The sequence below is a fragment of the Fulmarus glacialis genome, unplaced genomic scaffold (assembly GCF_000690835.1).
Source record: "Fulmarus glacialis isolate BGI_N327 unplaced genomic scaffold, ASM69083v1 scaffold3055, whole genome shotgun sequence".
NCBI lineage: Eukaryota > Metazoa > Chordata > Aves > Procellariiformes > Procellariidae > Fulmarus > Fulmarus glacialis.
Window position 1 is genome coordinate 20,424 of NW_009210970.1, and position 15,094 is coordinate 35,517.

A 15,094-nucleotide genomic window follows, 5' to 3' on the forward strand; every position below is an offset into this window, starting at 1 on the left:
TCAGTGGATAAGGAATTGGCTGGATGGTCGCACTCAAAGAGTTGCGGTCAATGGCTCAATGTCCAAGTGGAGACCAGTGACAAGTGGCATTCCTCAGAGGTCAGTACTGGGACCAGCGCTGTTTAACATCTTTGTCGGAGACAAAGACAGTGAGATAGAGTGCACCCTCAGCAAGTTTGCTGACAACAGCAAGCTGTGTGGTGTGGTCGACACGCTGGAGGGAAGGGATGCCATCCAGAGGGACCTTGACAGGCTTGAGAGGTGGGCCTGTGTGAACCTCATGAAGTTCAACAAGGCCAAGTGCAAGGTCCTGCACATGGGTCGGGGCAATCCCAAGTACAAACACAGGCTGGGCAGAGAATGGATTGAGAGCAGCCCTGAGAAGGACTTGGGGGTGGGTGTTCGTTGATGAGAAGCTCAACACGACCCAGCAACGTGCGCTTGCAGCCCAGAAAGCCAAACGTATTCTCGGCTGCACCAAAAGAAGCGTGGCCAGCAGGTCAAGGGAGGCGATTCTGCCCCTCTACTCTACCCTGGTGAGACCTCACCTGCAGCACCGCGTCCAGCTCCGGAGCCCCAACATAAGAAGGACATGGACCTGTTGGAGCGAGTCCAGAGGAGGGCCAGAAAAATGATCAGAGGGCTAGAGCACCTCCCCTATGTTGACAGGCTGAGAGAGTTGGGATTGTTCAGCCTGGAGAAGAGAAGGGGCCAGGAAGACCTTATAGCAGCCTTCCAGTACCTGAAGAGGGCCTACAACAAAGCTGGAGAGGAACTTTTTACAAGGGCATGTAGTGACAGGACGAGGGGTGATAGCTTTAAACTGAAACAGGGTAGATTTAGATGAGATATAAGGAAGAAATTCTTCACTATGAGGGTGGTGAGGCACTGCAACTTGTGCAAAGGTTGCCCAGAGAAGGTGTGGATGCCCCATCCCTGGAAGTGTTCAAGGCCAGGTTGGATGGGGCTTTGAGCAACCTGGTCTAGTGGAAGGTGTCCCTGCCCATGGCAGGGGGGTTGGACCTAGATGATCTTTAAGGTCCAAACCATTCTACGATTCTACGATTCTATGTGTCATTCTATGAATGACTGGAAAAGAAGGGTAAGGATGAAGAAGCAACATAGAAAACAACGATATTGAGAAGAGACAAACGCTGCAATACATGTACAGCTAAGAAAGCTCAACTTGTCAAGTATGGAAAAAGATATGATGGGTGAGAGGGAAAGAAGATATTAGTCCAAAAGACAAACAAAAAAAAACCCCAAAGTGGCACAGAAAGCCTACAGGCACTGATTGCTTATGGTCTCTTTCAACCCCTCGTGAATTAAAGCAATCAGCAAGACAACAGGTAGGTGCAACCTTCCTCCGCGCACCAAATTATTCTTTACACAGTGCACAGTTAAGCTGCAGAACAACTGATCATACAATGCTTGAATATTACTACTGAATACATGGGCTCATGTGGAAGCTCAACAAGTTGACAGAGAAGTCTATTAAGGGTTACTAGATACACATAAACCAGGTTTGTCTCTGGGAGACCCTGAGCTGCAAGCTAGTGAGAAGCTAGTAGAGCACCCGAAGGATAAGTTTCCTTTATGCTTGCCCTATTCTTGTATTCTTCCCTAAACCAATATGAAAAAGCTAAGAAGAGACTGTATCTACCATCTTTCTCACAGTAGAGATATAGACATAGTTCTACATATATTTCAGTGACAGATCTTTTCTATGCATGCATATGCAAATAAAGTGAGAATCAGTATAAGCATACCTAAAACCCATTTTCAATACAGGCTTTTAAACTATGTATTTGAAACTTCATCACCATATTTATTAATTCCAAAAAATGACTAGAGGTGCATGTTGCACATGCTCCACACACAGGCAAATCTATTAAACCAGGTGTGACCACTGTTTTTCCTACCATCTGTCTTGACCTCTCCTAAGGAATTAACAGAATATTACCTCCTCATCTATTTTTCCTTCCTCTGCATCAGTGCGACGCTCCTTAAGAAACCTCTGTGTTTTTTCTAGTTGAAATTTCACCAACTCTTCTATGGCATCTTTTTCTTCTTTGTCCACAAACTCCTGCACTGCTTCTCCCATTCCTCTTTCAGTTAGAAGTGAAAGCTGTACTTTCTTTATAATTGGGGAAAACATTTTGTTAAGAAGCATCTGCCATCAAAGAAAGCAAGTAATATTTCTGCCATTTCAGATAAATATTACATTAAGTTGGTTCCAAAAACAGTAACGTGCATTGAAGATTTCAGTCAGAGAAAAGCACAGCAATAAGTAAACATGTTACTCGTCATAATACAGTTACAACCCTTTTGCTACTAGCATGTTACACCTATTTAACAGAGTATTTTCCAGACTCTTTGAAGAAAAAAGTTTTATAAACAGTAAAGAAACTACAATGCTGGTCATATCTAAAATACTTTGTCTGAAATGTATTACTGAGAAAGGAGAGAAGGTAAATTGTATTCTTTCCTAGTTCCCCTCCCTTTTTTAAACTGAAGTTAAGATCAACTTGCAGAGACATAAAAACGCTATTAAAAACAGGCCCTGAATTATTACAGATGCTAAATTAGTTTTACTGTAAAATTCTAACATTAAAAAATGGCAGTTACAGAGCAGGGCAAATTATTATTATGAAGCATTAAGAGCTATTAAGCAGAAGCCTACTCTATTGAAGTGCAATTCTGTAAATACCAATAGTTCTCACATGTTCATCAAGTGAGATGATATTCATCAAGATATTCTACATTAAGATATTACTATGGACACTAATTAGTAAAAATAGTAGATGCTACTGGTGGTGTTTCACAGCCATTCTCTTCTCTACCCTCCTTCCCAATACAGTAAGAAGAGACATTCTGAGAATGAAACCCCCATATGGACAGTAACGTTTAAATATCAGCCTCTTTTGTCTGTAAACTACAGCACAAATAATTTCTTAGTAATAAGCATTATATATGCTTATTAATGATTTTTGATCCTTCCAGGTGTCCTTCAGGAACTGTTTTGAGGGTTGCATTGGAAGCATAAAACCTTCCCTGACATAATGCTGCGCAGAGGAATAAATTTTACAGCTATTATAAAATAAGTTTACAAACAAAAAAATACGATAAGCATCTCGAAAGAGTGACTGATTGTAATGATGCAGAATGTTCATGTAGACTTTCAGCAACTAAGCTTTTTTCCAAAGGAAAAAAAAAAAAAAAAGCTTGCTGAAGAGACAAACAGCAGTGCTTTTAACTCCTAGGCCTCAGTTTACCAGCAACACTGGGACTTAACAGAGTCTGGTACTTGTTAGACATTTTTGGTCTAGCATTTTTTGAACATCTAACTACAGCCCTGTGCCACCTCAGGGTCCAAGGACTCTTTTGTTTCCCTAATCAGACAACATCAGGTGTCTAGCAAAGCCTGAAGCACAAGCTATCTTAACACAATGTTTAAGATCCCTATCATCATTTTGGGGCACAATATGCTTCCCCCCACCTCTTTCTTTCATTACCAGTGTTAACTTAAAACGTATTATCCCCCTACTGCAAGCCTCCCCAGAACATCAATGGATTCTTTCAAGTTTTTACAGATGTTGAGCTGCTGAAGCAGGTCTCAAATGCAGGGACCAGTAACTGAGCTGTTTTTACAAGAACATACAAACAAGTTGGGAAGATGGTGTAACAGCAACAATTTTGCAGAATAAGCGAGGAAAAGGGATTAAAAACAAAATTTATTTTTCATAGAATAATACAGTGCCCTGTCTTTGACACTGCTACCCCTCCCCATGGGATTTAGGGGTGGCATAGATTTGAAGAAGTACCTACTTCTGAACTAGTCACCCTGGGTTCCCTACCATATTCACAAGGCAAACAGCCCTTCCAGGGCATGATTTATGCCATCCTAATACTGATGCCTAACATGTGCTTAAGGTTAGGCAAGATGATATAATTTTGGGGATCTTTATTTCAGGAATCCTTGCTCTAATGACTTTCTATGATTCTATGTTCTGAAGTAGCTTCTGAAAGTTATGCTTGATCATCTAGATCAAGCATTTGAGCGTCTGACTCACTGATTATTATTTTTTGCCTCTGAGATGTAACTGCCCTGGTGTTGGGAAAAGGGAAATAAATCAGGTTTAACGAAAGGGTGGGGAGAAAGCAAACTATTGGGTGGGGTGGGGGGGCTCTCTTCCTTCTCCCTGCTCTGCTTTAAATATAACGTGGAATTGCACTATGTCTGAGGACACAAATATACTGCAAAGTAACAAGTTACTCCATGTCAGCTAGTAATAGTAAATGGTACATTGACCCTATAGTAAATTGAGGTAGCTTCTCACGCAGAGCATGCTGCCTTACATTTTCCTCCTGTAAGAACACAACACATCATTTAGTACAGGGCAGACACTGCAAGTTCACATGAAGAGTTATCATAATGTTCTCAAACCAGCATGAGTTCACATACCCTATACAACCTATACACAACAGTTACTTGTTAACCTAAGACATACACTTCATACAGAAATTCACGTACAGTTATATAGGAAATAAATTCACTTCTTGGTAAACATCACAGTCTTTTCAGGGCACACTACTTCTATTAAGAAAGCAAAAAAAGATAAAAAGATTATATTCCACTAAAAAAAAAAAAGGTAGAAAGATACCTTCTCCGCTGTCTGAAAATACTGCTTTACAAGGTCTTCCACCCTCAGTGTCATCCCCTCAGAAGCAGGTCTGCCAACCAGTTTTCCAAAATTAAGATCGCTGTCTAGAATAGAAAAGCACAGTGGCCCTGTCACCCACGTTTGCAGCTTTTAATTATCATCATCCCACTGACAGTAATAGGAAAAAAGATTAATATAGGCCTCTTAAGAATTGTGGTCCCTTTTATATGTAAAGGTTTTTTGTTCTAACTGTAGAGTCTATTGTCTGAAGACACAGGTAAACATAGCAGATACAATTGTACAAGACAACTCCACCTCTACCAGATACAAAGTGTTCTTCTAACTACCAAGCGTCTGGAATTATAAATTGAACACCATGTCCTGAAGGTTATTGTAATTGAACTCTAGAACATCACAAATGGAAGAATATCAAAGGACCCATCAAAGCACAAGGGTTTTCTTATAAGTAACTCTGTCACTAGAGAAGAAATTTTCCTCCAAAGCACACTGGTTGATTTTCAGTAGAAAATGTTCACAGCTCATTAAGGCTGCCTCCCATTCTCGGGCAGCAAGGTAGGAATGACAGAAGGAAAGGCATGATCAACTGAGGTTACCACATACCACGCAAAGTAATATAAGGTGACTACAGACTGCTTCCAGACATCTGCCACATGCAAGCACAAAACACTGTTTTGTTAGCCTTGTCACATAAGCAGCTATGACAAAAGAAACAACTTCTGAACTCATGAAGTCTTAATATCACCTGTACTGAACCCCAGCATTATGTGCACATGTACTGAAAATTTTGACTGCTTTATTAGCCACCTCCCTTGTATTAGAGGATATCCAATAAAGCAATGCAAAGAACCATGGTATTCTACTAACCATTTATTATTAAAAATTCTAGGCATGGTGAGAAATACTACAATAGTAACAGCTATTAGTTGTTTTGCACAAATGCTTGAATAGAGACATAACTGGAACAGACAAGCCAAGAGCACCTCACACACATGATTAATTAGGGCAAACAAAATGCTGTTGTACATTTGGACCTTTTTTTTTTTTTTAAAATATACAAACATTTCTCAAGCCCATCCCCTCCATTACTATTTTAGGTATAAACAAATGAATTAGTACAGCAATAAAATTAAAAAACAAAGGGAAAAAGCACAACACCCATCTCTCTTCCTGCAGAGTGCCCAAAACCAACCACCTCATTCTGAGAAGTCTCAGGAGTGAGATGTTTAATGCATTTCATGGTAATTATCATAGAATCATGGAGTAACTTAATCTGGTATGGGGCTATGTGTATTACTATAAGCAACTCAATAAGGTTTGAGGCCAAAGAAAAAGGAATTATTTATGAATAACTGTCAGAAGATGCTGTGCTGAATATCAGAATTTTAGACAAACCCAGAAATAGAACAGAAATACTGTGCAGTATATACACTTAAATGCGACTATGCATCTTTGCTCGTCCTATAACACACAGATGGTAGACACCAAGCCTTTGCAAGTGCTGGGTAACAAAATAAAGGAAGAAGAATGAAAGCCAAGGCAAGCCAATGATTCCTTCCTTTATAATTACCATTTTTCTCTTTTAGTTCACGATGCCTGAAAAAGTGTATGATGTCTTTTGGGTTAGCCACCCTATCCATGTACTTCTGGCTAAAACGATGGACGCTGAATGGTTCGAAGCCACCTGTATAATCAACCTAAGAGAGAAAAGGAAAAATTTAAATATGAAACAAACAGAAATAGAGAAGGCATACAGATCAAGATGAGTTTGTTACCCTTCAAAGGAAAAATTAAAGTAAAAAAGTCAACCTAAAATTAATGCTTTCCCACACTATGCAGAATAGTTAATGGATAATAACAGCTAATAATATTAACAGAATAGCTAGTAACAGCCCAGATTCATAACTTGTTCCTAACTTGATTCATTTAGTAGTCTTCAGGAAAGTTTCCGTAAATTAGGTTAGGAACACAGGATAATATGACTTAAGAAAAACTTCTCTGTAAATAGCCACTTTTCATGCCCTTATTCAGACCAGCAGTGAAGTACACTTATGACCAATCTCATCCTTTACTGTAGACTACTACTTATACCACAGGTAAACAGAATCATGGTATGAAGGCGATTTATATTTGCCAGTACACAGTAAGAAATTTTATATATTATGTGTTTATAGAAAAAGCATGACTTTGCTTTGAAACTTTTCACAGTGACCTTTCAAAACAAAGCAATCCAAACTGAACAATTTCTTACTCGTAATCTTATGAGAGGCTTCTCTGGCTGGCGTGGATTTCCCAAGCGTTCTCTTTCTGCATTGTCCAGCATCAGTTCAACCTGTGAAGCAGAATGAGAAATTCAGTTCCACTTTGTTATCTTACAGATGCCTGAACTCTTCAAGTATAACTTAAAATCCATTCAGCTGCAGGGGGGAGCTATAAAAATGATTATAGGATGTGCTCTCATTCCTGAACACACATATGTACCAGTATCCAGCCAAAAGCCATAAGAACGAATGAGAAAAAAGTCACAATGAAAGGCTTATCTTTCAGATACAGTGTAGACCAGCTACATCACTGATCACTCATACTATTTTACTTTTAGCCATTATCCTTTGCTAATTTTTTTTTTTTTGTACAAAGATCATACGGGCCCCCATAAAGCAGTTCCAGCCTACTCTAATAGGTCATCCCAGTCAAGGAATCTAGAAGCCAAGGCTGCAGTGAATGTCATGGAATTAGCTTCCTATGGAAACACTGCCTAAGTCCATCTCAAGTAATATGGGGCAAGGCACAAGATTTCTCATCTTCCAGTCTCAAAACCAGTCACAGATCCCATTCCCTGTCCATACGCTGTTATCCATATACCATTAGCGTTACAAGTTACCTTTTCCATGCAGAATGCTTGTATTGCCTGAGTTACTTTAGGATTGTCGGGATTAAAAAGATCTGGGTGATCAGCTAGAACAATATCCTCCATGTGGAAAGTTCGCACTGTCTCTAGAGCAATCTTCTGCATTTTCATTTTTTTCCCTTTAACATGCAGCAAACCAATGTGTCTAGAAGGAGAAAGGTAACTTACTAGAAGATAAACTTAAGAGAACTATGGTAAAAGATTTGTTTTAAATTCATGTTCACTTTTCAGGGACAAAAGTTTAAAAGCTATAGGAAGTTCTTGGATCTGTACTTCAGGGTTAGCCCTGCCAAACTTCAGTTCTATTATATTTAGGTTGTACTTGTTCCATCCACAAGCACATCTACACAGTTCCTTGTATTCCAATTTATCAGGGTGTAACTCCTTTTATATAAGTTCCGTTTGCTTCAAATGTTAGGTTTAATCTTAAGTAAAGCAAAAGTTATTCCAGGCACTGATTCTATCTACTTCATTTGTTATGTCACACTGTGAAGCTAATCCACACTATAACACAAGTCCTTTCGTACTTAATAGAAGTATTTTTCCTTTCTCAACACAACACGAGAGACATAAGACAAGGGATAAACAAAAACAAAAAGAAAAGATCACACACTTCTTCACAGCTTCCCCGGGGGACAGAGATGTCACCACTGAACTTCCTGGCTGAGAAACATAGAAACGTTGCCGTTCATTTTGGAATGGAGCTATTTTGCACTCGTGTTCATGACCCCACACAACAAGATTAATAAAGTCATCTAAAAACTGCTCTGGAATGTAGTTGGTAGCTCCATGTTTGCTCCTGTTCAAGAAAAGAGAAAAATAATTAGAACGTGTACAGTCATGGGTGGGCAAGGGGGGAGTGAAGGAGGAGAAAAACATCAGTGTGATTTAAAGTGATACAGAAACTCCAGCAAGAATACCTGATGTACTCTTCATATCAGGTACTCTTCACATTTATTCCTTACGCAATTGTTTAAAGTATTTGGTTAAACAAAAAGGCAACTTACACAGCTCATTCTTTTCTGCTCTCCTCCTTTTATTTGGATCTCCCTTTTCTTTTTACTTGGCTTGCAAGACTTCAGGGTTTTTTCCATGTGAATGCTTTTATAGCACCTCATGGCCTTTTTTGTTGTGGTGGTTTTTTTTTCATTTTGTTTTGTTTTTTTTTAATGGTGGGCTAAAAACCACTGAATTATATAGACATGGGACACACCACCCCCCATCCCTTTCCAGAAGGTAGAGGAGATGGAGGAGGAATGAGCTCCTTCAGCCTACTGGACAGAGATCAGTACACAGGGTTATCTGAGCTATATTTGTTTACTTCTGCCTCACCGTTACTTGCACATGAGGATTGCACTCTTATTCAGGAAAAACTGTAAGAAAGGATTTGGAAGAGAACTCTGCCTGTTCCTACTACCACTGCCGGCAGAAGCGTCTAGGCAGAAAGAATACAAGCTACCTATTCTTTATTCAAGAGAAATAGTAAAGTATAGCAGTGCAAGTGATGATACGGTACTTGTCAAATTAGGGTTCGAACAAGGATAGAAAATAAAATATGAAGTTTGATGCTCTTTCAGCTCTAACAAGCAGACAAGACTTAATTATATGCATACTACATTACAAACCCTCCACTGCCCCTAACTATAAGAGTTTGGGAAGAGATTTCCCAACGTTCCCAACTCATTTATTTCAACTCTTTTCCTTTATGATTCTTCTGTATGAAGAGCTGTAAACCAATGCCTTCATTTGGGAAAATCTTAAGAAACCAGCTATTTACAAGAAGCACCAACTAGCATAGCTCCTTTATCACCTATCCTTTTCGAGGCAGTTTAATGAAGCAACACAGTAAGTTTAAAAGTCACTGCAATTCATTCAATACTGTTACCTATTTTGATGAATCACAAACAAGTTAAACCAACTATCTTCATCTTCCTTTGGTCTCAGCATGGTTACTTGTTTATTGACAAACATACGATACAACCTTTCATCTGGAATAGCTCCTGGAGCGGACAAAACAAAACATTAAATCATTTTTGTGTGGTAAACCAACTACTTATTTTATAGCATTTTTATTAGCAACTCTATTAAAAAAAGCATCAAGAACACAAATCTGTGGCAAGATCAGATCTTCATTTTCATGACCTAAGAAGTCTGAGGCATGATTATGAATTTGAACAGATCAAAGTATAAATTGTCTATTTTACTAGATAGACTTCTGAAAATAAGACATTTTAACATGAAATCTACCTTTAAACAACTGCTAAAAGCAGTTTCATTAACTACATCTGGTTTGAGACCTCTTGCCAGTTTTCTGTGCCTAACAACTGACTATGGGCAGAATTAAAAATTTTAGAAGAGGTGTTTTGTTTCTTGTTGACAGAGAAAGTATATTTTGTTGTAAGGTGGAGTCTAAAACTAGATACAACTGAGTAGAGATGGAGTTCTTAAACATACTTTGAAATCCTCTGCAAAACAAGAAATAAACCATGAATTCTGCAAAATCTGTGCTTTCACACACAGCAGGAAAAAGTCTCTAGTACTTCTGAACTGTTGTCACTGATTATTTCCTTGATGTTTTTAACAAGGAAAAAAAAACCCAAAACCAAACCATCCATACCCAGGGTTCATGATGCATTTCAATAAAATCCCATATGGAGTTTACGTATTTTGTTTAAGAACAAGTGCTCTTTAAATTTGAGAAAAGTCAAGAGGGTATATAATCCTGGCACAAGCTCAAAGAAACATCTCATGAACATTTTCATGCAGCAACACCTGTACTTTAGAAAGTTGTGGCATTTCCCAGTAACGATTTTGGGTATTAAAAATTCAAATGCTTTTTGAAAACTTTTATATTGTGGTATTAGAACCCTGACTACTAACCCTTAGAATATTAGAACCCTGACTACTAACCCCTAGAACATCTACCAAGCTTTTAAAGTATCTCATTAAACACATGAAATCATGGCCAACTAGGACTTAATTTATAGCTCTAAAAGTTGCTTAGAAATAAGTGTTTAATCACTCATGACTGGACATAAAATAAGGGGAAAAAATTAAGATCTTAACAGTTAACTTCCCTAGAATTCTAAGTATTCTTACTTGGAATAACCATTCTAAGTAAGAAGTGAGGATAGAGGGGAAGGCGGAGGAGAAGATAGAAAGGGACAAACTGAAGTTGAAAACCCACCATAGAACACCTTTAAAATGTGAAACTCTTCATAAGTTTCTTTAAAGAAACGGAGGTTACCTGTGACAGATATTACTTATGAACCATTTCAGACAGACACATCAGACATTAGGTTTCTGCTCAGACAGTTTATGCTTTTAAATATAAAAAAAAACCACTGTCAGCCAGTGACAACGCAGCAGGAGGGGAAACCTGACACTGTCACAGAACTGATATGCTTTAATTTAGCATTACTTAGACCTTCATGCTTGTTGCAGCACTATGTTTGTTCCAACTTAATTTAGACCTATTGAGCTTCAGTAATACATGAACAGTCTAGCCAGAGTCTGGCAGACTAATACTTACCCAAGCCATACAGAGCAATTTTTGTTCTACCCTTACGCAACAAAATGGGACTAATATCTATTTTCTCCACAGAATTTGAACGTCCAAAGTGATTCAACAATCCTGCACAGCTTAAAATATCCAACGCACACAGTGCATCTGCCTGTAGAAAATATTAAGAAACTTTGAAAAAGTTTTAAAAACTTTGAACAGAACATTTAGTCTTTAAAGTCTAAGTGAAACAGTCTCAAAAGCGAGAGAGAATATCTTTCTTTAAGTAACTTCTGCAGTTGAAAAACCCCGCCACATATATTAGCTTTTTTTTCAGTACTCATGGGTACAGAAGCAAATCCCTTCTCCTTCCAAGTCTTGCTTCATTTGAACAACATGAAATTAAACATTAAATCATTCAGAAAACAAAACAAAAAAACCCTAAACAGCCAAAGTCTCTAAACTACTACAGAAAATTATCTGGTTAAGCTAACTACTTCACAATAGGTCCAAAGTTAAATTTCTGTGGTTAAAACACTCATCTCCATGATACACTGCTATTTGATATAAAATACAAAATCACTAATTCAACATGTGCTTTGCTGCTTTCTAAATGTCCTTTTCCTGCTTTTAGTTGTTGATTTTTAAACTAGCATTTCATCATTATTAGATTATCCTCCTTGAAATTATAAGATGCATATCAATTGCATATGCACAAGTCCAAGTACCAAAATTCCCCTTCTTTAAGAAAAAAGCTTTCAGTCTCTATAAATAGAAATTGTTTTAGAAACTTTCTGAAAGGCTGCCATTTCTTGGCATGAAAAGTGATTCTGTTCTCAGTAACAGACATCTATCTAAATTAAGAATTTAAACATAGTTCATATAGATCCCTTAACTTCTTTGCATTCTCTTTTTTAATGTCACGCTTAACTTGTTGTCACTAATTAACAGAATTCCTAAAGATACACAAAATATTTAAGTGAAGAGTGGAGCAACTGACTAAAACTAGCCTGTTCTCCAAGAACTGTATTTCTATACAAGTCTCTGTTTCTATATTATTTTTGTAATGTAACAGTATAGTACAATTAGGATAATAATTACCCCTGTGGGATCATCATGATTGCCATGAATAGTAAAAATTGGAATAGAAATGTTGAGATTTCCATCCTGATAATTCACCCACGGAAACCTGAAGAAGAAGAGGAAAAAAAAGTTAAACTATATCTGCAAATTGGTGGATAATTCCCAATGTTCTCTTCAAATTAACGTCATCCCAAATACATCATGACAGCAGGACAAATGAGTACTAAGGCTATGAATAAACTTCAGCTGCACAGTGTAAGAAGATTCTTACTCATGGACTGGAATGGCACTTCCCACTGGGAACAGGGTAGCAAAAAGATCCTATTTTTTTAGAGCAAGCTTATGAAAAGAATTGTACAACATGTTGCGCGGTACATGCAAGAGCAGCAGACTGGGCTGTGCAACCTTTATTTACACACAAGGAACTCTGCTGATTTTAGCAGAGCAATTCACATAAATTGGTTTACTTCCATTGTACTTGAAGGACAAGAAACTACAGATTACATAAATGTATCAACACACTCAGAAGTTTCTAAAAGAATTGTGTGTATTCCTTTATAGACTTAGATTACAAAAGATGATAGGTGAAGTCATCCTGTAAACTGTCTCACACAAACAGGCCTAAAACTTTGAGGTTTCAGTCACGGAGGATACAAATCATAAAAATCACAACACATACATCAATACGCAAACCAAACCTTACACCATAATTTATAGGAACATACTTACTTGCTATAATGAAAATTAACTGCCTGATCACTCAAAATTTCAAACTGAACAGGACGATCACCCATGCAGTGTTTTCTTAGTGATTCCAAACAAGAGTGCACTGTTTTTCTGGAAGGTTTGTTTTCATGAAAAAGGTCCCCACCTAATAAAACAAAGTCCACCTGTATGTAACAAAAAGCTCTATTATTTTAATACAACATTTTGTATTCCCTTGAAAGACTTCTAAGCAAATTGTTTAAATTATTTCTTCTAAGAGTTCCACATATCTCCTTATATCTGGACTTCTAGGTAAAATGAGTTGGTAGTTGCAGACAGGGTGTTTCATTTCCTCATGAAACAAACATTAACTAAATTATTCATTAAAACAAAACCAAACCCCAAAAGACCCATTTGTAAAGAGTTATAGGAGAAAACAACCAATAGTGTGATAGTGTTGAAAAGAAATACTAGTGAAGTGTTTTAAAAAGGGTCTCCAGATTGGCTCCTGAACATTTTCTTTGACAGGCATGAAGAGCTACATTATCTTTTCACTGCTGTGGTGCCTAGTGGGAAGACATCAGTAGCTATTGCCACATTACTTTGAGAAGGTACTAGTTGCAGTTTCTGTATATATTTAGCTTTTGAAAAAGCATTATGGAAAAAAAATCATCTTCATCAAAATTACAAATAATTTGACTACGAAACACTCAATCCTTAAAAACAGAAACAACACTTTAGAAGTTTCTTACTTTTTTTTTTTTTTACTTTCTAAGTTGTCTGAAGACTTTGTATCATTACCCTCGCTCTCCCCAACTATTTTCCCTTCTTGCAGTGACAAACCCTCTCTAAGTACCACTGGAACTGGAGCAGGCAATCTGAAAATACCGTTAATGCAACCAGGGTCACAGTTTAATAAGAACGCCCTCACAAAGGAATAGGCATTCCTTTTACTAAAACAGAAACATAACTGGTTGCAATAAATAGTTTAGTTCAGTCATTTAATTTGATATTACTGAAGATTGCACCAGGACTAAGCTTTATAGCTTCTGGCAGGTTGGAACGTATTTTCCACAGTCTCACTCCTTCACTTTCCAAAAGGCAGTACGTACTTCATTTTTTTCAGCATGGTCCAGAATTTCATTAAAAGTTACAAACGTATCATTTCCACGCACTGGATCCTTCTCCAAATAGCCAAGATGAATATCAGTAGCAATAAGTATTTTAAAGGTATCTTCATCATCCCTGAATAAGACAGGGAAATTTGTGTTAGAGAGCAATATACTTAAGAATTTCAACACAGAGTTTATTAAGGTAAGCTGTTCTGTCTGAAGAGAGAAAGATTTTTTATAAAACAGCACATTTGTTATAAGACTTTATCAAAATATAATTCCTGTAATAGTCTCAAAACATTTCACTACTTTTATTGCAAACAGCACTTCACCTAACCAACCAGTTTGAAGATTTGGTTATCCCAATCAGCCTACTCTAGCAAAGAGCTAGAACCATCTCTCTGAAGTAGCTAATGAAAAACTAAAGAATCCTTTGTATGTTTTCTGCCTTTAAGAAGACTTGGTGAACAAACATTCAATTTCTCTCTTTGCACTAGTAATCTACATATATATGAAAGCAAGTATGATGATCATAACGACCTGAGGGAAAACACAAATGACGGATCCAAGTCCTTCTTGACTTCCAAACATACAAAAGACTTGCTATCTGGTATGACAGAACTGCATAGAGCTGCCGACAACAGGAGCTTACTGCGAGTTGATGGTACTCATCTTCGTGCCAAGACTCCTCACAAAAAGGCTCTGGACACAGCTTAGTAAGTCAAGTCAGGAGGTCAGTTTCTATCTTCATAGATGCTACGTAAAGCCTAAAAGACGAAAATAGAAACGAATTAGAATGAAGGGCGCAGCGAGCCGAATGATCAGTTACCCCCTCTTTTACTGGTAATTACTGCTTGCAGAAAAACTCAAGATAAGGAGAGATCCGTGCTTGCTTTAACCATTTACTACCGCGCAAGACGCGTGGCTACCCCGTGGGGCACCGCCAGCCCTCTCACACCGGTCGCCCGGGCACGGAGCGCTGCTCCTGACGCCTCCCTCCCCGGCAGGGCCACCCGGAGGCATGCAAGGAACGCGCAACTTCATGGGAACGGCCGCAAAGCCTGACTGGGCAGGAGGCCGGGCGGATGGGCACGGCGGCACC

At 38.1% G+C, this 15,094-nt stretch overlaps 1 protein-coding gene across 1 annotated transcript in view; it reads right to left on the reverse strand.

Moving 5' to 3' along the window:
• The window catches only part of MRE11A (MRE11 meiotic recombination 11 homolog A (S. cerevisiae)), a 22,247-nt gene extending 7,583 nt beyond the window's left edge, over positions 1-14,664 (reverse strand). The window contains exons 1-12 of the mRNA XM_009577327.1: positions 14,645-14,664; positions 13,993-14,125; positions 12,905-13,065; positions 12,194-12,281; positions 11,123-11,264; positions 9,476-9,590; positions 8,204-8,389; positions 7,564-7,735; positions 6,934-7,014; positions 6,253-6,379; positions 4,665-4,768; positions 1,964-2,137 (exon numbers count right to left, since the gene is read on the reverse strand). Of these exons, the coding sequence (XP_009575622.1) occupies positions 1,964-2,137; positions 4,665-4,768; positions 6,253-6,379; positions 6,934-7,014; positions 7,564-7,735; positions 8,204-8,389; positions 9,476-9,590; positions 11,123-11,264; positions 12,194-12,281; positions 12,905-13,065; positions 13,993-14,125; positions 14,645-14,664 (1,503 nt within the window). The remainder of the gene's footprint in view (positions 1-1,963; positions 2,138-4,664; positions 4,769-6,252; positions 6,380-6,933; positions 7,015-7,563; positions 7,736-8,203; positions 8,390-9,475; positions 9,591-11,122; positions 11,265-12,193; positions 12,282-12,904; positions 13,066-13,992; positions 14,126-14,644) is intronic.
• Between the last annotated feature and the right edge of the window lie 430 nt (positions 14,665-15,094).